At 51.9% G+C, this 25270-nt stretch overlaps 2 protein-coding genes across 2 annotated transcripts; both read left to right on the top strand.

The window, feature by feature from the left end:
• Positions 1-2523: 2523 nt before the first annotated feature.
• Positions 2524-19712, top strand: FBF1 (Fas binding factor 1; the record flags this gene model as incomplete). Its single annotated transcript, XM_080629268.1, has 25 exons — positions 2524-2797; positions 4062-4325; positions 4671-4699; positions 4816-4903; positions 6882-6995; positions 10520-10646; positions 10892-11025; positions 11454-11556; positions 11658-12053; positions 12479-12573; positions 13281-13367; positions 13446-13500; positions 14100-14130; positions 14224-14358; positions 14555-14655; positions 15634-15741; positions 16051-16181; positions 16465-16580; positions 16697-16819; positions 17215-17313; positions 17944-18120; positions 18312-18449; positions 18543-18675; positions 18999-19114; positions 19626-19712. 25 exons carry the CDS (start codon positions 2524-2526, stop codon positions 19692-19694), a joined length of 3243 nt encoding a protein of 1080 aa, XP_080485394.1. The 3' UTR covers positions 19695-19712.
• A 649-nt stretch (positions 19713-20361) lies between these two features.
• MRPL38 (mitochondrial ribosomal protein L38) lies at positions 20362-25075 on the top strand. The gene is made up of 9 exons (XM_080629448.1): positions 20362-20542; positions 20759-20938; positions 21495-21623; positions 21707-21915; positions 22289-22361; positions 22908-22953; positions 23335-23493; positions 24102-24238; positions 24615-25075. The coding sequence occupies exons 1-9, from the start codon at positions 20467-20469 to the stop codon at positions 24749-24751; spliced, it is 1146 nt and encodes a 381-aa protein (XP_080485574.1). The 5' UTR covers positions 20362-20466; the 3' UTR covers positions 24752-25075.
• The last annotated feature ends 195 nt before the right edge of the window (positions 25076-25270 follow it).

Genomic DNA, 25270 nt, shown 5'->3' with positions numbered 1-25270 from the left:
CACTTAAACTTGAGAAGAAACTTCTTCTCAGTGAGGGTGACAGAACACTGGAACAGGCTGCCCAGGGAGGTTGTGGAGTCTCCTTCTTTGGAGACATTCAAAACCCGCCTGGACACATTCCTGTGTAACCTTATCTAGGTGTTCCTGCTCTGGCAGGGGGATTGGACTAGATGATCTCTTGAGGTCCCTTCCAATCTCTAACATACTGTGATACTGTGATACTGTGAAAATACAATGAGACAATTGTCGTGGTTTAAGCCCAGGCCGTAAATTAGAACCACGCAGTCTACTTCCTCCCCCACCCCCCCCAGAGGGATGGGGAGGAGAATCGAAAGAATGTAACTCCCACGGGTTGAGATAAAAACAGGCCAGTAACTAAGGTATAACACAAATCACTACTGCTGCCACCAATAATAATAATGATAAGAGAAATAACAAGGGACGAGAATACGATACCGCCCGCCGGAAACGAGCCCGACAGAAAGAGGACGTGCCCTTCCGGGTAGCTCCCAGTTACATCCCCCGGCATGACGTGCTGTGGTATGGAATACCTCTTTGGCTAGTTTGGGTCAGGTGTCCTGTCCTTGCTTCCTCCCGGCTTCTCCTCCTCCCTGGCAGAGCATGAGACTCACAAAGTCCTTGGTCAGGGTAAACATTCTGACCAGCAACTGAAAACATCGGCTTTATCAGTATTATTCCCAGGCCAAAAGTCAAAACCACAGCGCTGCACCAGCTACTACGAAGGAGAAAAACTGACTGCTGCTGCTGAACCCAGGACAGCAGATCCATACTGAATAATCTTAACATTGCAAAGCCTTAATATTGATCTTAGAGTGCTAATATTGTAAAGCCCTAATATTACAAAGCCTCATCCTCAATTATACGAAAACAACACTGTTTCTCTCACAATTCCCCCTTTCTCTTATTTATACTATTGCTGGTTTTCTGCACTTCTTTAAAGAATTGTCCCGTGTGTTGCTTCCAGTCTGGATAACATAATTTCACATTTTTCTTCTGAAGATAAGTCATCCGAATCATCTTCACTTTTCTTTTCTTTTATGCATTTTATCAGAGTAGGTGGTCCCATGAGCATTTGTTTTGACAAAGTTGTTTCAATATGAAGTTGTACAAGTCTTCCTGTATATGGAATTACGTAGCATAATATAGCTATTAATATTACTGCTACTACAATTAGAGAAGTAAAAATTGATATCACTACTCCTCTCTATTTTCCATCCTGTTAATGAACTATCTATTCTCGAATTCTCAGCCAATTGTTCTACCAAGGTAGTGAGGCCTTGTAAGGCTCTGGTCACGATTCTGTTTGGTGCTGTATTATTTAGAATAAATGTGCAACACCTATTACCTAGCATTACACATACTCCTCATTTTTCAGCTAATATATCTAAACCTATTCTATTTTCCTATGCAATTCTGCATCTAATTGTTTTCCAGTTCCTTTTATGGCATCCCTGGCATGATATATAAACTTCTGTTGATTATAATAAATATAATTTATCCAATCTATATTTATATTGATTGTAACCTGCCAAAACACACACACACAAAAGATTCAAACCCTGTTGCTCCTAAGTTCCTAGCTTTGTGTTCATCAAGAACTCCTCAAGGGACTCCAATTGAATCAATATAGATTCTTTCATCAAAGGCTGTTCCTAAAATACTTCTCTTTACACCTTGAGGAGTTTGTTTCCCTCTGAAATGCCATTGCCAATTGAACAATTGCGCAGGATCCCTTCCAGTTCGGAGGAACTGTAGACCTTAGGGTTTTTTATTTCCACAGTACCACCGTAAGTTGGCTCTTCGAATTTTTATAGCTGAGTAGTATGCACCGTTGCAAAGGTCTGTGTCTGCAGAAGAGGCCCAGCAGCAGCTTTCTGTCCTGGCTCTTCGGCTGTGGGAGCAGACGCCGGACATTCGTACCCTGCACTCTCCACTGCAGGACGGCCGGGAGCAGGCGCCAGAGAGGTTGCACGCAATTGGACTGGGAAAGCCAGGAGCGAGAGCAATACGGGTGGCACCATTGCGGAGCTCTGTGTGCAGAGAAAAGGCCCATAGCTGAAGAGCCAGGAGAGACAGCTGCTCCTGGTCTGGCTGCAAGGCTGGGCAAGGTAGAGCTGTGTGGTGGCTCTGCCCTGGGGCTTCCATGACATGCCGCAGCACCCCGAGGCCATTCAGCTTTTCCTTCGGGAGCCTTTTCCTGAAGAAACCTGGCTGCTGTGCTGGGCTCCTGCTTCCCTCCCAGCCGCCCCTGGATGAGAGCAGGGCCGCTTCACTCCACTCAGCGTCCCAGCGCTGGGGACCGAGGAGCAAAGGCGGGGACGGGGAGGGGCTTCCCTGGGGTGGGAAGAGCCCGTCCCCCTGCGGCTGTGGGGCCGTTTCTAGCCAGGCTGTGCTACGACAGCCCCGTTGCTATGGCAGCGGGGGCCCTTCAAGGCAGACCCTGCGCGGCGGAGCCGCTGTCGCTATAGTAACGGGGGCCTTGCACTGCGGGAGACTCGCATCATGGCGGCGCCCTTGCTGATGGCGGCGCGGTGCGGTGCAAGGCCCTTTGGTACGGCCGGTGAGACAGGGGCCGGGGAGCCGCGGTTCCGTTCGGGTGGGCAGCGGGAGCCGCTCGGGGCTGGAGGCGGGACAGGAGAGCTCGCGGACGCCTGGTTTCCCCAAGCGGGGTTGGGGTGGCACCGGCCCGGCCCGTGCTTCTGCTCTCCGCCCGCCGCGGGCTCCCTCGGTCTCGTTTCCCGTTCTTTGTATGAAACGGGAACTCTTTTCGCTTCAGGTAGTGCTCTGATGAATAATTTGAGGTGTCTTTGCTCCTTCTGAAGCCACTGAATTCTGCCGCAGCTCAGGCTTTCACCTGTGAGTCAGGACATGGTATGTGGGAAAGGCTCTTGTCTTTTTTTTCTCCTCGGCTCTTGCACATAGAATGTCTTTTTCTTGCACCTTGCCAGCCTCCTCCACAGCAGCTGCCCTGCAGGACAAGTCAGCGAGTGCAGGTGGCTCCAGTTTAACGCTTCCTTCGCTTTTCAGGCATCTAACCACTGCCGGATGGTAGTTGGACTGTTGAGCAGCAGAGTGGGCTCTCCTGCCTCCTCAACACTTTGAATTTGTTTCATTTCGGGCTCCACTGGTGACGTGTTTGGTGTCCTCCTGAGATGAATGGTAAAATGGACCTTCTTTGCAGCTGGAAGGGCAGCATCTTTATCCTCTTCCTCCCCTCCCACGAGCAGGAGGTGTTGGTACAAGAGCCATTGATCTGTGAGAGGGCTCCAGCTGTGAGGGGGGATGCAGCAGGGAGCAGAGCACAGGGCAGGGTTGCCCAGAATCAGAGACCATTGAATAGGGTAGGCATCAGCCTGGGGAGGCCAAGTGAACTTCATCTCTTGCTGAAAGCTTCTGTGCTCCCTGGGTGTGGTGGACAAATCCCCCTTTGTAGTGCTTAGCTCAGGAATATGCCCATGTCTATCATCCTAATCTCTCCCTGTTGGTTTTTTTTTCCCAGTGTCCTGGTTTCAGCTATGTGTGCTGGAATAGAGAGAATTTTCTTCTTAGTAGCTGGTACAGTGCTGTGTTTTGGCTTTAGGCTGAGAATAATGCTGGTAACACACTGCTGGTTTAGTTGCTCAGTAGCACTTACCCTGATCAAGGACTTTTCAGTCTCATGCTCTGCCAGTGAGAAGGGGCACAGGAAGCCAGAAGGAAGCAGAGACACCAGACCCAAACTAGCCAAAGAAATACTCTGTACCACAGCACGTCGTGCCCAGTATATAAACTGGGGGGAGTCACCTGGAAGGGCTAGATTGCTGCTCGGGTCAGACTGGGTATTAGTCAGCGGGTGCTGAGCAATTGTGCATCACTGCTGGTTAGTGTTTTTTCCATTTCCTCTTTTGCTTCTTCCTACTCTCTCCCCTTCTTATTTCTCTTATTATTACTACTATTATTAGTAATATTAGTAGTAGAATATTATACTTTAGCTGTTGAACGGTTCTTATCTCAACCCATGGGTTTTACATTGTTCCAATTCCCCTCCCCATCCCACCCAGGGGTGAGCAAGCAGCTGCCTGGTGCTGAGTTGCCAGCTCGGTTCAAACCACAACATCCAGACAGAATTCCTGGTAAATTTCCCGAAGTTTACCAGCCAGCTGATCTCCTGGGAAAGCCAAAATCCAGTTCTGGACCAGGGGAGACAACTGTGCAATGTCCTGGGAAATGTGACTCCTTGGGAGGAGGAGTAAAAATCACAGGAAAGCAGCTAACTCCTGAGAAAGTTAAAAAGGAGATTTTGCTTTTCTTTTCACAGCCCTATTGTAAATGAGCAGGGAATATTTTCATCTGGTATGGGGAACAAAAAAATTATTTGTTCCCGAAAATCCTTTTCCTGTTCCGTTTTTGAGGACGTGTTTTTCTGGCCACCTGTTGTCCCATAGATAATCCCTGGCCCCTCTTCAGGGTGTGATTACATCGCTAATAGCAGCAAGAACAGCCATGCTGCTGCCTCCTACCAGACACCATTTGGCTGTTCCCTCTGCAAAGTGTTCCTGCTGGCATCTGTTTAATCTCTGTGTAAGGAGAGCAAGAGTGGTTGCATTTAAGATATGCCGATCCCCAAAGTGTCCTTCTCTTCCCCGGGCCCTTTCCTTCTCTGCTTGCAGGGAGGCCCTTCCAGAAAGATTCCCATCTGGTAGGGCTGTGGGTGAACTATGTGTCACAACATCTGCTTTTAGGGGGCTGCCACCAGAAAACTGACTTTCAGTCAGGGTGGAACAGGGACGTTTCTGCAGTACCTTGTCTTAACAGCTGTGGCCTCTCTTTCCAGAAAAGCCTGCTATGGAAAAGAAGGCACTCTCATCCCCTTGTGCTCGCCAGTGGCACAAGAACTTTGAAGGTAGGATCTCTCTTCACTTCAGCACATAGATGCTTGGGGGCAGCTGAGGATTCTGCTCTTGCTCTTTGCCCATATATCCTGGGTTCAGCACTAGCAGTCATTTTTCTCCTTAGTAGCTGGTGCGGTGCTGTGTTTTTGCCTTTCAGCTGGGAACAACGCTGATAACACCGATGGTTTTAGTTGTTGCTCAGTAATGTTTACTCTGACCAAGGACTTTCTCAGTCTTGTGCTCTGCCAGGGAGGAGGGGAAGCCAGGAGGAGGCAGAGACAGGACACCTGACCCAAACTAGCCACAGGGGTATTCTATACCACAGCATGTCATGCCCAGTATAGAAACTGGGGGAAGTTACCCACAAGGGCTAGATCACTGCTTGGGTTGGGCTGGGTATCAGTCAGCAGGTGGTGAGCGGTTGTATTCTCTTCCCTTGTTATTTCCCTTATCATTATTATTATTATTGGTGGTAGCAGCAGTGATTTGTGTTATACCTTAGTTACTGGATTGTTCATATCTCAACCTGTGGGAGTTACGCTCTTCCGATTCTCCTCCCCATCCCTCTGGGAGCAGGGGGAGGAAGGGCAAGTGTAGAGTCTTGCATCTGGGGAGGAACAACCCCATGTACCAGTACAGGTTGGGGGTTGACCTGCTGGAAAGTAGTGAAGGGGAAAGGGACCTGGGGGTCCTGGTGGATAGGAGGATGACCATGAGCCAACACTGTGCCCTTGTGGCCAAGAAGGCCAATAGCATCCTAGGGTGCATTAGAAAGGGTGTGGTTAGTAGATCAAGAGAAGTTCTCCTCCCCCTCTACTCTGCCTTGATGAGGCCACATCTGGACTATTGTGTCCAGTTCTGGGCCCCTCAGTTCAAGAAGGACAGGGAATTGCTTGAAAGAGTCCAGGGCAGAGCCACGAATATGATTAAGGGAGTGGAACATCTCCCTTATGAGGAGAGGCTGAGGGAGCTGGGTCTCTTTAGCTTGGAGAAGAGGAGACTGAGGGGTGACCTCATCAATGGTTACAAAGATGTAAAGGGTGAGTGTCAGGATGATGGAGCTAGGCTTTTCTCAGTGATGTCCAGTGACAGGACAAGGGGCACTGTGTGTAAACTGGAGCATAAGAGGTTCCATGTGAACATCAGGAAAAACTTCTTTACTGTGAGAGTGACAGAGCACTGGAACAGGTTGCCCAGGGGGGTTGTGGAGTCTCCTACGTTGGAAATATTCAAGGCCCGGCTGGACAAGTTCCTGTGTGAGGTACTCTATGTTACCCTGCTCTTGCAGGGGGGTTGGACTAGATGATCTTTTGAGGTCCCTTCCAACCCTCGGGATTCTGTGATTCTGAGTGAGTGGCTCTGTGGTTCTGAGTTACTTAAACCGGGACACCATAGTTTGCCTAGTGTGTTAACTGAAGGACTGGCTGGTCAGTGAAATTTAAGTCCTTCACTCCTATGATGCTGATGCAAATCTAATCTTACAGAGATGACCAAAGGAAAAAAAAAAGATGCAGCCCTTGTGTCAGGAGGGATTCTGTCCAGCTTCCAAACAGGGGCAATTGTTTTCTGGCACAGCTGAGATCCGGTTGTCAAAGGCTGTGCTTTAACCAAGATTAGCATCTGTTCAAATTACAGATGGGTTTTAGGTGATTTAGGTGAGCTTTTTTTCTCCCCTTTTGCTTTGCCTAAACAATGTTCAAGCATTAAAGCACCCAAAGTTTGCATTATTTTTTCCTAGGAGAAAGAAAACATGGAAAAACTGAACATAAATGTAACTCTTGAGTGTGTGAAGTGCAGGGAGACTCAAGGGTGTCCCAGGTCCCTGCAGAACCTCGTTTCATGGCTTTGAGCAGATACGATCTCCTGTCCCCATATGCACATGGTAGGGGATAGAGCTTGGCTTAGCACAGAACTGTTCTTCTAAATAACATTGGGTTTATTTGTTTTTCTTATTATTCTCCTTTCCTATGGGATAATTTCCAAATTTAGATGATCTTTTGGCGGGGCTTTTATCTGATGAGGAGCAGGATGCTCCCAAAAAGTCATCTTCAGCTGGCACGAAAAGCAGCTCTGAAAAGAACACAGAACAGAGCAAAGAAAAAGGTAAGCAGAGTCATTTGATGCATTTTCTTTGTATTAAGTGAATCAGCAGCTGGCTGGGTTTGTGTGAGGTCCAAACTAATTGAATTGAATTGAAAGCCACCTAGTCCATCTCTTATTAACCATTTATAGAACAACTTGGTAATGGGGTTAACTGTGACGCAGCTCACTGAGTGCTTGATATTTTCAGTTTGCCACAGGTTTCAGAAATGACCTTTCCTTTCTGGGAATGGAGGTTCAGATCTCACATTTGACCTCATCCAGCCTTTTGTGCATGTTGTCAGATGAGAAGAAGTTTTCTGGGTCAGGATTTGGGTTGCTGAGAGCATCACTGGTCCATGCCAAACCGTAGTTGGTGCACCTCTTGGTGGGATCCATCCGCACTGTGGCTGTGTTACTGGCACTCATCCCTCTTGTTCCTGCAACAGGGACACTAATCATAAAACGTTTTCAGTTAGGAGGGACCTTAAAGCTCATCCAGTTCCAACCCCCTGCCACGGGCAGGGACACCTTCTACTACAGCAGGTTGCTCCAAGCCCTGTCCGACCTGGCCTTGGAACACTGTCAGGGATGGGGCAGCCACGGCTTCTCAGGGCACCCTGTGCCAGGGCCTCACCACTCTCATAATGAAGACTTTTTTTCTAATACTGAAGCTAAATATCCCTTCTTTCAACTTAAACAGTCTGATAGTCCTCTAAAAATCACCTTTCACCCTGATAAATCCACCCTGCACACAAGTAGTGGAAGGTACAGCCCGGCACAAGCAATCCAGGAGGTTCCTCGATTGTGTGGAAAACAACTTCCTTCTGCAAGTAATAGAGGAGCCGACAAGGAGAGGTTCCATGCTTGACCTCGTGCTCACCAACAGGGAAGGGCTGGTTAGATATGTGACCCTCCAGGGCAGCCTTGGTTGCAGTGACCACGAGATGGTCGAATTTGAGATCCTTGGGACAGTGAGAAGAGCATGCAGCAAGCTCACTGCCCTGGACTTCAAGAGAGCAGACTTTGGCCTCTTCATGAGCCTGCTTAGTAAGGTTCCATGGGACACAGCCCTAGAGGGCAGGGGGGCCCAAGACTCTTGGTTGTTATTCAAGGATCACCTGCTCCAATCTCAGGAATGTTGCATCCCAACTAGAAGGAAATGCAGCAAGAGGGCCAGGAGACCTCCTTGGATGGATAAGGAGCTGCTCAGGAAAATTCAAAGGAAAAAAGAGGCTTATATAAGGTGGAAGCAGGGACAGGCGGCCTGGGAAGAATACAGGGATGTTGTCCGGGAAGCTAGGGACCAGGTGAGGAAGGCTAAGGCCCAGTTAGAATTGAACTTGGCTAGGGATGTTAAGGATAATAGGAAGGGATTCTGTAGGTACGTAGCGAGTAAAAGACAGACTAGGGACAACGTAGGCCCCTTCCGGAAGATACCGGGAGAACTGGCTACCCTGGATTTGGAGAAGGCTGAGGTTCTTAATGACTTCTTTGCCTCAGTCTTCACTGGCAAAGTCTCTGACTGCACCACCCAAGTCTTGGAAGGCGGACGCAGGGACTGTGAGAATGAGGACCCCAGGCCCACTGTAGGAGAGGATCTGGTTCGAGACCATCTTAAAAACCTAAACGTACACAAGTCCATGGGACCTGACGAAATCCATCCGCGGGTCCTGAAGGAGCTGGCGAATGAAGTTGCTAAGCCATTGGCCATTATATTTGAAAAATCATGGCAGTCAGGTGAAGTTCCCGATGACTGGAAAAAGGGAAATATAACCCCCATTTTCAAGAAGGGGAAAATGGATGACCTGGGGAATTACAGACCAGTCAGTCTCACCTCTGTGCCTGGCAAACTCTTGGAGCAGATTCTCCTGAGAGACATGCTAAGGCACATGAAAAACAAGGAGGTGGTTGGTGACAGCCAGCATGGCTTCACTAAGGGGAAATCCTGCCTGACCAATTTGGTGGCCTTCTATGATGGGGCTACGAAACTGATGGACAGGGGCAGAGCAGTTGACGTCATCTATCTGGACTTGTGCAAAGCCTTTGACACTGTCCCACATGACATCCTTGTCTCTAAATTGGAGAGACATCAATTTGATGGGTGGACCACTCGGTGGATAAAGAACTGGCTGGATGGCCGCAAGCAAAGAGTTGTGGTCAATGGCTCGATGTCCGGCTGGAGACCGGTAACGAGTGGTGTCCCTCAGGGATCGGTGTTGGGACCGGTCTTGTTCAACATCTTTGTCGGTGACATGGACAGTGGGATTGAGTGTGCCCTCAGCAAATTTGCCAATGACACCAAGCTGTGTGGTTTGGTTGATATGCCGGAGGGAAGGGATGCCATCCAGAGGGACCTCGACACACTTGTGAGGTGGGCTGATGCCAACCTTATGAAGTTTAACCATGCCAAGTGCAAGGTCCTACACCTGGGTCGGAGCAATCCCAGGCACAGCTGCAGGTTGGGCAGAGAAGAGATTCAGAGCAGCCCTGCAGAGAAGGACTTGGGGGTGTTGGTCGATGAAAAAACGAACATGAGCGGGCTTCAGTGTGCGCTCGCAGCCCAGAAAGCAACCGTGTCCTGGGCTGCATCAAGAGGAGCGTGACCAGCAGGTCGAAGGAGGTGATCCTGCCCCTCTACTCTGCTCTCGTGAGACCTCACTTGGAGTACTGTGTGCAGTTCTGGTGTCCTCAACACAAAAAGGACGTGGAACTGTTGGAACAAGTCCAGAGGAGGGCCACGAGGATGATCAGGGGACTGGAGCACCTCCCGTATGGAGACAGGCTGAGAAAGTTGGGGCTGTTCAGCCTGGAGAAGAGAAGGCTGCGTGGAGACCTCAGAGCAGCCTTCCAGTATCTGAAGGGGGCCTACAAGGATGCTGGGGAGGGACTCTTCATCAGGGACTGTAGTGACAGGACAAGGGGTAACGGGTTCAAACTGAAACAGGGGAAGTTTAGATTGGATCTAAGGAAGAAGTTCTTTACTGAGAGGGTGGTGAGGCACTGGAATGGGTTGCCCAGGGAGGTTGTGAATGCTTCATCCTTGGTGGTGTTCAAGGCCAGGTTGGATGAGGCCTTGGGCGACATGGTTTAGTGTGGGGTGTCCCTGCCCATGGCAGGAGGGTTGGAACTAGATGATCTCAAGGTCCTTTCCAACCTTAACTATTCTATGATTCTATGATAAGTAGCAGCTAGTAGGTTAAGGCAAGGACTAAAGTACCTTGATGGAGCAGGATTTTGGGTGACGAGGGGCAGGAATTATCTGATTGGAAAGTTGCAAAGGTAAAGGAGCCCCTGGTGTTAGCCAGAGGAGAAAACCCAGTGATACCCAGCAATGTGGATGCATGGCCACAAACCAGGCAGTAGCACATAGCCACTTCGTCACTTACTATGAGATGTGGTTACTTGGAAGAGTTATTTAAAAATGACTTTTTAAATGGTCCTGAGTGATAAGAGCAGTCAGAGATGCTTTGATCTCTTGTTAAACAAAAAAAAAAAAAAAAAAAAGCCCTGATCAAATCTCCTTCCTTGTGTGATCCCATCCGCAGAGCCACCTCAAACACCCCTGCACGCCATGGCACCAGTCCAGAGGGGGGAGCTCGCATTTGAAGATGATGATGATGATGACCTGATGGATGCACTGGGATTTGAGAGTCACCCAAAAGGAGATGAGAAGTAAGGAAATAAGGCACAAGAGTAAGGGCAATGAAGAGGCAGTGGTAAAGTAGGGGGATGTCTTGTGTGTTGAGATGGTGCCACCATGCTGGGCAGGGGGTGCTGGAGCTTCTGCCTGTGGCTTCCAGAAAGGGACAAGAGCAGCTTTGTTTGTCAGAGAAGAGCCAGAGCCCTCTGGCAAGGCTGTGTGCTGAGAACGAGTCCTGCCCCTCAGAGAAACCAATCTGCCACTGTATCCCTAACAGAGAGGAGCTCTGGCCAGCCCACTCCATGATAGATGAATTGCTGGGACAAGGCTCCATGGACAAAATCCTGAAACAGCCAGGCAAGGGAGAGCACAGGGAGTTGAAACTGGATAAGAAATCCCAAAACCAGCCAGGTGAGCACAGCCAGGGATGCTGGGAAGGTCTGCAGAGGTGATAGCATTGGCTTGGGAGAGTGAGATTGATTTCTGATGCCCTTGCAGGGGAAATACCGTTTCTTTGCAAGGATGCTAACGGGCTGTCAGGCAGTGCAGGGTAAGGTGGCTAGTGCAAAAGCGTAGTACTTTGCCCTTGAGGCAGCCTGGGAGCATTTGCGCAGTAGCTGTAACTCCATTGCCTTTAGAGATGGGCTGATTTCCAGCAAAGAAGCTTTTCCCAGCCACACTGAGGAGGCACTTGCTCGTGGGTTCCTGGGGATGATGGTTCCAGCTGTGTTTTCCCGGAGGCAGCAATCCTAGTGGAAATTACAGGGGAAGAAAAGGGCTGGTGCCTTTGCAGATGGCTGTTCCTCTGGGTGCTGATTCAAGGCTGCTTATCTGAACAGAGAAGGAAGATGGATGGGACAAGGAGGATTTTGACTTTGGAGCATACCGGCCCACGATGGCCACAATGCCCCGTGGCCAGCTAGGAAGGAGGCAATCTGTGAGGTATTGTGCTCCATGAGTGCATGGCTGCTTCCCCTGTGACAGAGCATGCAGAGTCCCTGGGATCTCCTGGGAGGCAGGTATGCAACTGCTTGTCCTTGCAGCAGGTTTTCTGCTGAGACCAGCAGTGAAGCAAAACCAGAGCCTTGCCACAAACCTCCTCCAGCCAGCCAGAACCCTGTGTGGGGCAGCAGGAATAGAGGAGACTGGCTGGGTTTGAAAGATGAGGCTTTTATGGATTCAGAGCTGTCATCCCCAGTGAAAGCCAGTCCCACAGTGAGCCACCTCAGCCCTGCCACAGCCAGGCAGCACCACTCCACCAGCCAGCTTCTGGCAGCAGAGAAGGCAGTGCCTCAACCTGACCCACCAGAGGAGGGGGAGGACTGGCTGATGGCCCTGTTGGCTCGCAAGAAAGCCCAAGCACAGGCAAAGACCCAGGAGAGAAATGCCAAGCCCTCAGAAGCTCCAGACAATGGGCTGGATCCCCTGTCTCCTGTCAGGTAAGGTCATGATTTGTGGCCACAGCTCTTACATCTGCTCCACATGTAGCTGCTCCACCAGGATCTCTCAGAAAGCCTTGGTTCCAATTTAAGAAAGTAATTTTAAGCACTATCTTGTCTTGGCTTGAGGTAATAATGCAGGGCTTTATTCTGCTGATACTGCCTGCAGTCCCATGAAACCTCTGGGCTCTCCTTCCAGTTGTGGCCAAGATTGCACACACTGCCCTGGGTCCTGCTTTGGTCACTGGGAACTCTGTCACTGGGTGGGAAGGAAGCTGTGAAAGACTGTCAGGCTCTTGCTTGTTTGATTACAGTGGGACAGCCCAGCTTCAAGCTTCTAGAAATACCAATCAGAATAATGTCCATGTGCCTCTCCCTGAGCTGTGACACTGCTGTGCATCACTGGTGTCTCTGTACCCATGCAGGCAACCGGTCCCCTGGCTCAGCACTGCAAAACAAGACTCAGCTCACCCGTCGGAGTCTGTGCAGGGGGATCCCACCAGAGACAACAGTGCCCTGGGTGCGTTTCATGTGATTGTACAATTTGAGCAGCAGTATGCAGGAAGAGTTCCCCCTGCCCTGCAAAAAAACACCCCAAAACAAGGCAGGAGCCACAGCATCATCACCCATGGCCATGTGAATGCTGCCCAGGCTTTGAGCAGCCATTGTCAGAGAGGGCTGCCAAGCTGCAGGATCCCACCATTCCCATTTTGTGACGTGGTGGGGACATGGTACTGGAGCACACTGAGCTCCGCAGTTCTGCCTTTGGGGTTTCAGAGTGCTACAAGGGACTTGCTGTCTCTGAGCAATGGGTGGGCTGTTTGTGCTGTCCTGTGTCTCTCCCCTTTCCCTCCTGCTGTCACCATGCTCATCCCACTAGTGCTGTGTGCTGGGAGACCCCCTGCTGCTGTGACTGAGGCTGTGCAGCAGTTCATAGGCCACTCAAAGTGACTTAGGGGAGCCAGCCTTTTCCCTAGGTGATGGAGATGGAGGAGGAGCCATGCTTTGCCTCCAGACTTACTCTGCAGAGCAGAGTCCCATCATTATTGTGCATGAGGTGGGGTAGGGGTGCAAATGTGGACAAGCCTGTCTGAGCATCCATCCCCATCAGCAGCCTCTGGAGGGAGGGAGCAGGATCCTTCTTGCTCTGCCCACGAGGCCCTCGTCCTTCTGGGAGGGGATGGTTCATTTTGCCACATCTGAATCACAGATCTGTCCAATTTTCAGTCCCTACAACCACGATCCCACAAGAGCAGAAGATGCCAGGCCCTGCTGTGCTCACTCAGGTAGGTGCTGGAGCTGTGCCCCCAAGAGGTGCAGGATCAGGGCAGTGATCGTGAGCCCTGCCCACCGACGTGCTGTCATCCAGCTCTGTCCATGCTCCCTCAACAGGAGGAAAGATATACCCCACTTTGCCTCTCTGGGAGCCTGTGTTCATGGAAGCAAAGTATGTGGAGAGCCCTGAGATGCCACAAGTTGTGTTTATCAGGCCAAAGCACATGTGTTGTGAATGCTTTGTAAATCACAATGCATTTACAACCCTATGTCGCCTGAGCAGTGTTACATAGTTCCCCAGGCATATATATAGAGAGGATGTTAAGCAGACAACAGAGGTTCCAGTTGATAGAAGACTTTCTTCAGCTGTTTTTCCCGATATGGTGGTGAAGATGCTCTGAGGTTGTTTCTAGACAATGGAAGGGAAATTAGAGTTTTGGTCTTTGAAGCCTTCATTTCTCATTTAGCTTGGCCTCTGTGCCTGCCCTCGTGGCAGAACACACGCCTTCTCCTAGGGGACTCATGGTTGTACCCTTGAGTGTCTACCCAGAGAAGGAAGAGCCCAGCATGCTTGTGTCTGGGCTAGGGGCTGCTTGCTGGGTGTCAACTGGAGAGAAAGGGCCAAGGGCAGCAATGGGCTTGGGCTGGAGAAGGGTAGAGGAGGCACAGCAGCAGGCAGGGGGTAGATTGCCATTCCGATGCTGGGAGGAGATGCCCAGGGCTTTACCTCCCTGAGAGCATCCCTCTGTCCCTGCATTTTGCTGCACCCAGGGCACATCTGCAGAGTGCCCCACAGTTGCAGGTAAAAGGCTTGTGCCTTCCTTTGGGGGCTGATGGCCCCACCACAAAGCCACTGATTCCAAAGAGCCTTAATCTTCTTTCTTCATCTCCTTAGGCAGATTCTGCAGCCCCAGGCTTGCTACATGAGAGGAGGCTGGGAGCTCCCACAACCCAGCTCTACAAGGATGCATCAGGCTGTCACGCAGAGCTCCTCAGGGCCCAGGCCCATGTGGCAGAGCTGGAGAGCCAGGTGAACCCCATAGCCTGCTGGATGTGGACCATAGGAGACCCAGGGGAAGGAGAAGGGGTTGTATCTGCTCCAGATAACATCAGGGTGACAGGAGAGAGGAGAAACCTCCCTGTCCAGGGACGTCTATGGTCACTAAAAGCTGCTATGGATCTCTGTCCCTGCGGCAGCACAAGGACCTTCTCTGGGTGCCCGACAGGTCCAGATGCTGGAGATGGAGCGGACTCAGTACAAACTGATGCTGGAGAGTCTCCAGCAGCGGCACCAGGCAGACATGGTTCATCTCGAGAGCACATACAGGTATCAGGCTCTCACCTCTGCTCCCCTTTTCTGTCAAGTCCTTGCCTGCAGCCTCATCAGTCTCCCCAGGCTGGGAATGCTGGGGCACTTCCCAGATCTATCCCTGGGGCGTGCAGGCACAAAACCATGTTGATGTGGACCTGGTGGGAGCAGAGAGCAGCCCATGGGTGAGCCGAGGTGGGGGTCCACTCTCACCAACACTGTCCCATGGGTGACAAGAAGGAGGGGCCAGTCCCATTGCCAGCACATCGCCGACCAGGACAGTACACTGGGCAGTAGCATGGGGGTTCAGGGCTCAGACTGCAGGGTATCTGCATGTTTCCCCAGGCACACAGTGACGCTGGTCTGCTCCTAAATCCCTGTGTACACTTTGGGTGGAGGGTGCTGGGTATTGCCATGAAAGTAACACTTGTTCCTTGCTATGACCTCACTGGGCAAGAGCTGGGTGAAGATGATGGGTTAGAGCAGCATGAGCAGCACACGTGGGGCTGGTAGTCCTAGTCTTACCAAAGGAACCAGGGAGCAGTTTGGGAACACAGTGAATGGAGAAGTCAGAGCCCTGAAACGCTGGGTTATGGGCAGCTCAGTGGCTTTTGGAATGAGGATTTGCTTTGTAGGTGGAAATGGGGGATCTGGCTGGGCGCATTATTTTAAAGTGAATGCTCTAAACTTTGAAAGATGCTGAATGCAGCATTTTACCTCCCCTAGATCACTTTTATTCTGGTCAGTGAGTCACTGATGACCACATAGTTTGGGTCAATGAGAAATCAGGTTTTGGTAGAGAACCCCATAAGCGCCAAATGTGGTTCACCGAAATGTGGGTGCCTGTCAGTGGAATGCCCCATACCAGACTGCCATGCCAGCTCAGCTCCTGGGGCCTGGTTCTCAGCCCCACAACCAAGCCTCTTCCACAGTGCCTGTCATGGGGAGCACTGGTTTGTAACAGCCCATGGTGGGCTCCTTCCCTGTGTCCCTCAGGACATTGGTCCAGGAGATGCGCAAAGACTATGAAGAGCAGCTCCAGCGGCTGAAACGGCTGAAAGACCTGGAGATTGATGCAGTGACCAGTGCCACCTCACATACCAGGTACTGACAGCTGGTGCCATATCCCCACATGAGTCCCTGGCCATGGAGTTCCCTGCTCTATGGAAAACCAGCATGGAACCATGGCAGGAGGTGCCATCCCCTCTCCCACCCACTGCCTCCAGGGATGCTGATCTGTTTAAAATCCTCTGGTACTCTAAGCAGCAGCTCTGTCCTCCTACCACTCTGTCATGACCCAGAGAGGTTCAGGGCAAGGCTGCCCAGCCTTTGGCCCACCACACATTGCCTTCTCCATCATGGTGAGACCAAGTGTGTCCACAGGGGTGGCCCTCCCCTCCCTCCTCTCTGCAGGTCTTTGAATGGTATCATTGAGCAGATGGAGAAGTTTTCCAGCAACCTGCATGACCTCTCACACAAGGTGGAGGCCATGCACCAAACCACGTCCCAGGAACTGGCACAGCAGTGGGACAAGCAGCTCAAAGGTACTTCTGCTGTTCTTATGTGCCAGAATGTCTGCAGGATCCCTGTCAGGGCTGGGGACACCCAGGAAACAGGGAGCAGTTGCCCCAAGTCTGCCAGAAGCTGGGGGCCAAGGCCTGTTTTGGTCATTGGACACCTCCGGGTCTCCCCTTTCAAAAACAGTGTCCTGGGGATGTACAGAAGGTGATGAGCATAAACACATGCAGCTTTTCTGTGAACGTGGTGCAGCCAGAGGAGGGCTTCCCACCTCATGATGCTCATGGCCCTGCTGCTTCTTCTCACCAGTGCTCGAGGAGAGGCTGTCACAACAGAAGAGGGACATGGATGAGGAGCGGAGCCGATTCCAGGAGGTGATCACTAGAATGGAGTCCAGGCTGAGTGAGCAGGTGATCCTGCACTGTGTCTGTTGCCCAGGTCAGCCCTCCTGTCTGGCTTTGGGGTGTACACCTTGCCCATTGGAGATCCCTAGCCTGAAGCCTGTGAGTGGCATCTGTCTCTCCTCTGTGTCTGAACCCAGGAGAGATGGAGGCTGGTGGCAGAGCAATCCAAAGTGGAATTGCTGCAGCACTCACTGGAGGAGCAGCGGCGAGGGATGACCCAGCAGCTTTCCATGGAGCGAGCAGAGCTGGAGAGGGAGAAGGTGAGGTGGGGCAGACATCTCCATATACTTTCTGCATTGTCCCTTGAGCCTGACCAGGGCTGCAGTGCGTGGTAGAAGAGAGATCTGGGTACTGGGCCGGAGCATCCTTTCTCTGCCCTCTGCCTCCTCAATCCCACACCTGGTCTCACAGTGAATCGCAATCAGATCAACTCTCTTGCACACAGATGCAAGAGGCTTCTGTGTGTGTGCATGATGCACACTGGTTCTCAAGGAGCGTGGGGCCAGAGCTCTCTATGCAGGGTTCATGACAGGAGTCTTAGGCTTGAACAAGCTTGTAGACATTGCGTGGTGTTTGGTGGCAGAGATGAGTTAAAGGAGAAAAATACTGTGGCAAATGGGACTTGGTGCTTTTCCTCTCTTGTGATGCTCTCCAGAGTGCATTGCTGGAGGAGCGACAGAAGCTGGAGCGCGACGTGGACCGAACCCTGCAGACAGCCTCCCACAGAGAGAGCACCATCATGAGCCTGGCCAAGGTACCACAGCAGAGCCCCTTCCTGTGGCCTGGTGTTTAAGACCAAGACTTCACTCAGGGTGCTGAGAATCCAGCTGTTCCAGGAACAGGCTACACCAGCCTGTTTTAGAGATGGAGTTAAGCATCAGTCTCTGTCCCCCTATGCCTGTGAGGAGGTTGGGCAGCCAGACCAGGTGTAGCTGCCCCTGTTGTAAGTCTGGCAAGATGAAACCCCTGTGCTGGATAAAGCAAAACCTCCCTGTACCATGGGGATGTGTCCAGTGCCAGTTCTGCTCCCCGCTGGGGCTGTCCAGAGGGGATATGTGGCACAGGCACTGAGGCAAAGCTGCATTTGTAAGGACTACAAGGATGAAAAATACCACATTAAGGCTGAATATTTCCATTGCTGACAAAGTGCCATGCCTTGAGCATGTTTTAGGGTATGCAACATGGTGGGGGGCTCTGTCCTTTCTGGGGAAGGAGTGTGTTTGTGTATCTGTACAAACCAAGCTGTGCCAGCCCTGCCCCCCAAAGGTGGGTGCATGAGGACACTGCTTGGGTACCTGGTGGCGCTGCTCTGCACCCAAAACTGGCACACATGAGAAGCTCAACAGGGCTGGTGATGCACTAGTTTTCCCCATGCCCATGCTAGGAGCAGGCAGAGCTGAAGATCTGGAGCCGTGAGCTGAAAGCAAAGGAGAATCACTTGTTGAGGGACAGGGAGCTGCTGGAAGAGGCCTGGCAGGAGCTGAGGCATGAGAAGGAGAAGGTGAACAGGGCCGCGCTGCGCATCCAAAACCGTGAGGAGGAGATTAAAAGCACGACCAAGGCAAGTGGAGCATCTGCGCTGCAATTCACAGCTGTACGGGGGCCAGCAACAAAGCTGGGGTTTCCCATCCCTCCCAAAGTCGTGAATCCTAATCCTGTCCTGGGAGGGGGATAAGGGGATGCACAAAGGAGCCCTGCCTCAGGGCAGCAAGAGTCCCTGTCCCCAGCCTCCCCAGCTGCTCTGTCTTGCAGCTCTCATCCCAGAAGTATGAAGAAGGGGAGCGAGCCCTGCGGGAGGCACGCAGGGTAGAGTCCGAGCACCAGAGCAGGCTGCAGGTCATGCAGCAGCACTTGGAGCAGCTAAAGCAGCAGGAACAGCGTCTGCACCAGGCAAATACCCCCAAACCTTCCCTTCTTGGCTTGGGGCTGCCATGCCAGGGGCCTGGACCTTTCCCAATAGCTTCTCTCTTGGGGATGGGGCAGGAGCGGCTGAGCATGGCTCGCCAGAGGAAACAGCTTGAACAGCTACGTGAGGTGCTACCCAGGAACCCTGTGACGCTGCAGACTATGGGCAAGGACCTCGGTGCCCCTATAACAGGCCTTTCTGCCACACTGCGTAAGGCTTCCTGCATGCTGCTGGTGGGAAGGGACATGCTAGGGGGCAGCTGCACTTACATTCCACTTCTCAGGGGGCTTGAGGTGTTCCTGAGAGCTGTTTTAGTTCCCCTGTATATAAACCTCAGATGTGGCTTGGCCTCCTTGTCCTCTGAAGGAGCTCAGCTGAGCTCTCTTGAGTGAGGGCATCCCCTGGAAGGGGAAGGAGGGGAGATGCAGATGGGTTAAACCTCCTGCTTGCACTGGGAGGCTGGGGAGGACCCTGCTGCAGGGACATGCAGGCAGCAAAAAATGAAAAGGGGTGCTCTGTTGTCTCCTTAACAGCGCAGGCACTACACAATGTTCCAGGCTTTCTGCCTCCCATCCAGGAAGCCCTGTCCATGGCCAGCCCCACTGACCGCTACATCAACCTGCTGCTGCTGAACTACAGGGCCCAGCAGGTGAGGTAGTGGGAGACTACGGGTGGAAGGAGCTTCAGTCAGCTGGGCTAAAGCAGGCCAGGTAAAGCCTGGTAATGATAGGCTGGAGGGTCTCCTGAGATCATTTCTGAGCTGCTGGGCTGGTATCTTGAGGGGCAATACCAGAAGCAAGGATGGGTGGATCCTCACAGCTTGCCTTGGGTTCATGGAGAATATCCTTCACTTTATGGGGTTGCCCCTCTTCTCACCCTATCCGTGGGTGGAAGAAGCTAGTTCTGCTGGACTCTGGCTTTGTGGTACCCGCGTCCTCTCCTGTCAGCTCCCTAATGGGTCCTTCTCCTGGCAGAGATGCTCTATGAGGCTTCCTCTGTGTGAAGTTATGGGCTTGTGAGGTGGGGCATACACCCAGAGGCATACACCATACGCCCACATGAAAGAGGGTTTGGGACACTTCCCTTACTCATGAATGACACCTTGAACTGTGACCCCGTTCCTGTGGCACTCTGATACCAATCCCATCCATCCTTCTCAGGACCACCGTTTCTTAGAAAATGAGCAGTTCTTCCTGGACAGCCTGAAGAAAGCACCCTACACAACTTGAACCCTGTCATACTGAGGAGGTGGCAGCCCTACGCACTACCCTGTGGATGGCTGTGTCTGTCCTTGCAGGAGGCCACAATGCCTTCTCCATGGGCTGGGAACGACAAACATTAAATAATCACAGTTTTCATAGAGGAACTGTCCTTTTCTTTAAAAACAGTCTTGGCATGTTCTGAATGTGAAATCCCTGCCTGAGGCTGCAAGGACACACTTTGTCTGGCCACCACCCCACAGGCCAGTGCCACTGGCACTGCCTGGGAGGCAATTGCCCTTGTGGGCAGGATTCAGTCGGTGTGCTGCTGGCTCTTGGGCCGGGCTGTGACAGCTAAGCTATTAGAGGGGATGGAGGAGGTTTGGTCGAGCTGCAAGGCTGGGCAAGGTAGAGCTGTGTGGTGGCTCTGCCCTGGGGCTTCCATGACATGCCGCAGCACCCCGAGGCCATTCAGCTTTTCCTTCGGGAGCCTTTTCCTGAAGAAACCTGGCTGCTGTGCTGGGCTCCTGCTTCCCTCCCAGCCGCCCCTGGATGAGAGCAGGGCCGCTTCACTCCACTCAGCGTCCCAGCGCTGGGGACCGAGGAGCAAAGGCGGGGACGGGGAGGGGCTTCCCTGGGGTGGGAAGAGCCCGTCGCCCTGCGGCTGTGGGGCCGTTTCTAGCCAGGCTGTGCTACGACAGCCCCGTTGCTATGGCAGCGGGGGCCCTTCAAGGCAGACCCTGCGCGGCGGAGCCGCTGTCGCTATAGTAACGGGGGCCTTGCACTGCGGGAGACTCGCATCATGGCGGCGCCCTTGCTGATGGCGGCGCCCTTGCTGATGGCGGCGCGGTGCGGTGCAAGGCCCTTTGGCACGGCCGGTGAGACACGGGCCGGGGAGCCGCGGTTCCGTTCGGGTGGGCAGCGGGAGCCGCTCGGGGCTGGAGGCGGGACAGAAGAGCTCGCGGACGCCTGGTTTCCCAAGCGGGGTTGGGGTGGCACCGGCCCGGCCCGTGCTTCTGCTCTCCGCCCGCCGCGGGCTCCCTCGGTCTCGTTTCCCGTTCTCTGGAAGAAACGGGAACTCTTTTCTCTTCCAGCCGCGCTGTGCAAGCGGGCAGCCCCGTTGGGACCGATGCCCAACGAGCACATCGACGTCAGCAACTTGGAAGCGCTGGAAAAATACCGCAGTTTCACTCGCTACTTCAAATTGGCGGAAAAGGAGAGCAGGAGGCCCCGGTGGTGGAAGACGTACCTGCAGCACACCAGTCCCCAGCCAGGTACTCGTTGCACTCCAGGAGGGAGTTGCACCACATGGTTTTGCTGCTAAAGGTCAGGGAAACTGTGGGTGTCTGTGTAAAGAGCTGATGAGGTGCTTTGGCACGAGGCTAGTCCTGTTCTGATGGTTTTGTTTGTTTTGTTTCAAAGTTTGCAGTGCATAAACGTCTTCAGGGGAAAGGAGCTAAGTTTTCTGAAAGGAGGAAGGCTGGGCACCTCCCAGAAGACTTTGATCAGAGTAACAAAGTGATTCCTGGGAACTCCAGGACCTAGAGCTTTAGACCTGCAGCAAGTAGCACAGTTCGGCTGCTCTGCTGAGCAGCCCCAGAGACCGGACCTGCTCACCATCTGGGCATCCCATAGGGCTGGGAATGCCATGAGTTGGGGAAGGAAGGAGCAAAAGTGTGGAGATGGAGGGGGAAGGTGGTAGAATTGAGTCCCCTGTGTCTTGAAGTTTGCATCTCTCTCACGCTCTCTAACATGTTGCAGGGGGTTTGTGTTTGGGGGTTTGAGGTATTCGCATTTTTACATACATGACTTTTTCATCCTTTTCTGAAGAGCCAAAGACTGACATCAGTCTGCCGCGTGATAAGCTGCTGCGAGCAAAAGAAATCAAGAAAAGAAAAAAGATCCTGAGGGAGAACCACCAGAATACTGAGATGGAAAGAGCAGCCCGGCTCCGGACTGGTCTGTGCTGTACCACCTCCTCTCCCTGCCCTGGCTGCTCTGGGTGCCCAGCTGCCTCCTGCAGCGTTTCTGTCTCCTTGCAGTGCTGATTCCCCTCAACGAAGTCAGAGCTGAGTGGGAGAAGAGCAGTGGCCCATTCCACAAGCAGCGTGTAGCAGAGCACTGCGGGATATTTCGTGACTTGTTCAAGGGAGCCACTTTCATCCCTTGGGTTACCTTGAGGGTGGAGTACAGCCAAGAAGATGAGTACATCATGCCAGTATACTATGGGAACATGGTGACTCCATCAGAGGTGTGTGAGGGGAGCGGGGAGCAACCTCAACCCCATGGAAAGCCTCTGTGTTTCTGTCAGATGCTTCTAACAGGCATTGTTTGTTTGAGGGGATTTCTTTTAAAAGGGTATTTCCTCTGTGATGAAGGAAATCTGTTTCCTGGACATGAGAAGGACACAGCTTTGCAACAGGATCACTGTCTACCAGCAGGCTGATGTTTATTAACGCTCCAGGGGGCTCTCCATGTGGAGCTGGGTGGCATGGCTGTGTCTAGTCTGTGTTGCATCCTGGCCTTGCCCACAAGAAGTTCATGTTCTTTGCCTTGGAAATTGTGATCTGGTCTTAATGGAACCTGTTGAAGCAATGTATGTTCTTTTTATGTTGTTCTTTTAGGCTTCTGGTCCCCCTGAAGTGTCATATGAGGCAGATAAAGGCTCCCTCTGGACCTTGTTGCTCACAAATCCAGGTGAGTAGTGAGTTCTTTAATAGAACATGTTTAAACTGGTTATTTCATTCTGCTTTTGGTTAGCTTCTGTTTCATTTGAGAAATAACCAGAGGTGATGTGATACCTGCTAAGCAGGGACATATTACATATGCAGAAAAGGCTGTAGCCTCCCCAGATCTCTGGCTGAGAGATGAATAGTGACACAACAGAACCTCTGTCACAGTATAGAGGAAACAATTCCCTGGCTCCCATCTTTTGTTTACCCCCAAACTCCTCTCTCCTTTGGCAGTCTGCCTGGGAGGCAGGTTAGCTCACATTGTTTGAAACCAAGGCACAGTGAAGTGAAGCAGATGACCAAGAAGTTCTATTAGTCTTGGAATTACATCTGTAGAGTTTTTTGCTCCTCATTTTAAGCCCAGTCCTATTAGAAGGAGTTAATTTTGTGATAGGAAAGAAACGCTGGGAGGTCTCAAGCTGCCCCCTCCGTTCAAAGCATTTACTCTTCGGGGTTGATACAAACACCAGGGTGTCCCTAAGTCACCTTTCTCTGTTTTGTGTGTTTGCAGATGGACATCTAAGAGACACAGACTCGGAGTACCTCCACTGGCTGGTGTGAGTACATCAGAGGCACGTGCTGTTTAGCCCAGGGAAAGCCCAGGCAGAGCAGATAGAAACTCCTCCAGCAGAGCTGGGGAATAAACATTTAATACAGCAGTGCAGTGGCTTGCTTTGGTGCTCTTGCCATTAGCTTTTTTGCACCTGGGTTCTGCTAAACATGCAGTAGTTCCAGGTGTTGTTGCTGTTTGGCATTCAGATCACTGGGTATGAATTTTCTTCCAGTGAAAGCAGCCTCTACTATCTGTTCACTTGTCAAACAGGGCACCAGTCACGTCAAAACGCAGCACAGAGTGATTTGCAATTCTGGGTTGAGTCTGCTGGTTCTAATGGAGGGAAATGAAAGGGTATATTGAAGTAAAACTTCTTTGTGTTCAGGACGAATATCCCAGGCAATGACTTTAAGTCAGGTAAGGAGATCTGCCACTACTTGCCGCCCTTCCCTGCCATGGGAACTGGCTACCATCGCTTCATCTTCCTCCTCTTCAAGCAAGACTGCCCCATAGATTTCAGCGAGGATGTTCGGCCAGTGCCATGGTAATTCAGGCTTTCACTGGGCAGTTTTGCAATCCGTTGGCTTGGTTATTAGTGCTATGATCACATGGTTGTTACTGCTGTAGGAGAGCAGTTCCTTCCAATCTGCAGGGTTGTTTGAGGCTGTTTTGAGGTTTTGTGTCACCTGAAGCCACAATCCCAGCCCTGGAAGCAGTGTGGTGTCCTGTTGCTTTAAACAAGCTGTTAAGAAAGTGGTTTGTCCTGCATGGGGCAGGAATGTGCATGGAGCTGGAGAAGCTATGAGATTTGCTTTTGGTGACTTCCTTTTCATAGAACCCTAGAAGGGTTGGGTTGGAAGGGACCTTAAAGCTCACCCAGCTCCAACCCCTGCCACGGGCAGGGACACCTTCCACTGGAGCAGCTTGCTCCAAGCCCCTGTGTCCAACCTGGCCTTGAACACTGCCAGGGATGGGGCAGCCACAGCTTCCCTGGGCACCATGTGCCAGTGCCTCAGCACCCTCACAGGGAAGAAAAGAGGTTATATACCTCTGGTTTTTAGGCTTTGGGGTGATCTGGGGACGTAGTTGCCTACCAGGATGCTGCAGGAAAAGAAGTTTACCTCAGATGTTGTGCTTGTGTCTTGTTTCCAGCCACAGCCTCAAGATGCGAACCTTTAGCACATTTGACTTCTACAGAAAGCACGAGGATGCAATGACCCCAGCAGGGCTGGCATTTTTCCAGTGTCAGTGGGACAGCTCCGTTACTGGGGTCTTCCATCAACTTCTCAGTAAGCAATGCAGTGTGCAGAGGTGCTGGAGGGAGCCTGTTGGTGGACTGAGACATGGTCCTGTGAGTAGCGCACAGGATTGCTGAGCGAGCTGTGACTGGAGGCTCACACTTGCTCTTGGCAGTTGTCTAGGGTCTGTTACAGCACAGACTGGGTACTTACTGAGCCATCATGCCCCAAACAAACAGCAGCCTAAAACAGCCTCTCAAAGAACGTTTTGATTGAGCATTTTAAAATAACACTGACAGAGCCTTCACCAGCACATGCTTGACCAGCCCTGGTCCTGTGTGCACATGGGGGCCCTTGCTGGTGAAGGGGGAGGTCTGTGGTTTGGGACTGAGCCATCTTGCTGACGTTCTGCATTACCCCTTTCTAGATATGAGAGAGCCTGTGTTTGAATTTGTGCGGCCGCCCGTTTACCATCCTCTGCAGTTGAAGTTCCCGCGCCACCAGCCTCTGAGGTACCTGGACAGATACCGAAGCACTCAGGAGCCCACCTACGGCATTTACTAGGGACCCAGACACTTCTTGCAGCGCTCGGGCATAAGCTGCATGCCTGCCAGGCAGATGGAGCTGCCAGTGTTCCTGCATTCACACAGCTGGGAGTATCTGCACCTCTGGAGGGAGACAACAAAGTCTCAGCCCCTCAACTCCTGGTTCCCCTGTGCTGGCAGCGCTGGGAACTGAACAGCTGGGGGCAACAGGGCTTGCAGTGCTGGCAGCTGCATGATCAAAAGGCTACTTAAGTAAAGATGGATGAAAGCAAATCCATGGCCAGGCTGAAATCTTGCTACTTGTTGTATAGGAGATCTGATCAGCATGGGTGTCAGGGTAGAATCCCCCCAGAGATGCCCTGCTTTGCTTCTCTGCAAAGATCACAGTTCCACTGTTGCCTGTTCATGGAACAAACAGAGCCAGGCCAGCCTGGATTTCCTTCTCTTGAAGCGCTGCAGTTTAGGACTATCTTGGCTTTTGTTTGTGCAGTTCTCTTAGAAACAAGTTTGATTAAACACCCTGAGTGAGGCTGGCAAG

Source organism: Psittacula echo, assembly GCF_963264785.1.
Source record: "Psittacula echo genome assembly, chromosome: 14".
Taxonomy (NCBI): Eukaryota; Metazoa; Chordata; class Aves; order Psittaciformes; family Psittacidae; genus Psittacula; species Psittacula echo.
The sequence above is the reverse complement of the archived record's forward strand: the minus strand, read 5'-3'. Positions and strand labels throughout refer to the sequence as shown.

Excerpts from the sequence above, each read along its gene's own strand:
- MRPL38 (XM_080629448.1), top strand. The coding sequence starts at position 20,467 with ATGGCGGCGCCCTTGCTGATGGCGGCGCCCTTGCTGATGGCGGCGCGG. Across the intron at positions 20,939-21,494 it reads GCACACCAGTCCCCAGCCAG|AGCCAAAGACTGACATCAGT; the intron begins GTACTCGTTGCA and ends CCTTTTCTGAAG. Across the intron at positions 22,362-22,907 it reads CTTGTTGCTCACAAATCCAG|ATGGACATCTAAGAGACACA; the intron begins GTGAGTAGTGAG and ends GTGTGTTTGCAG.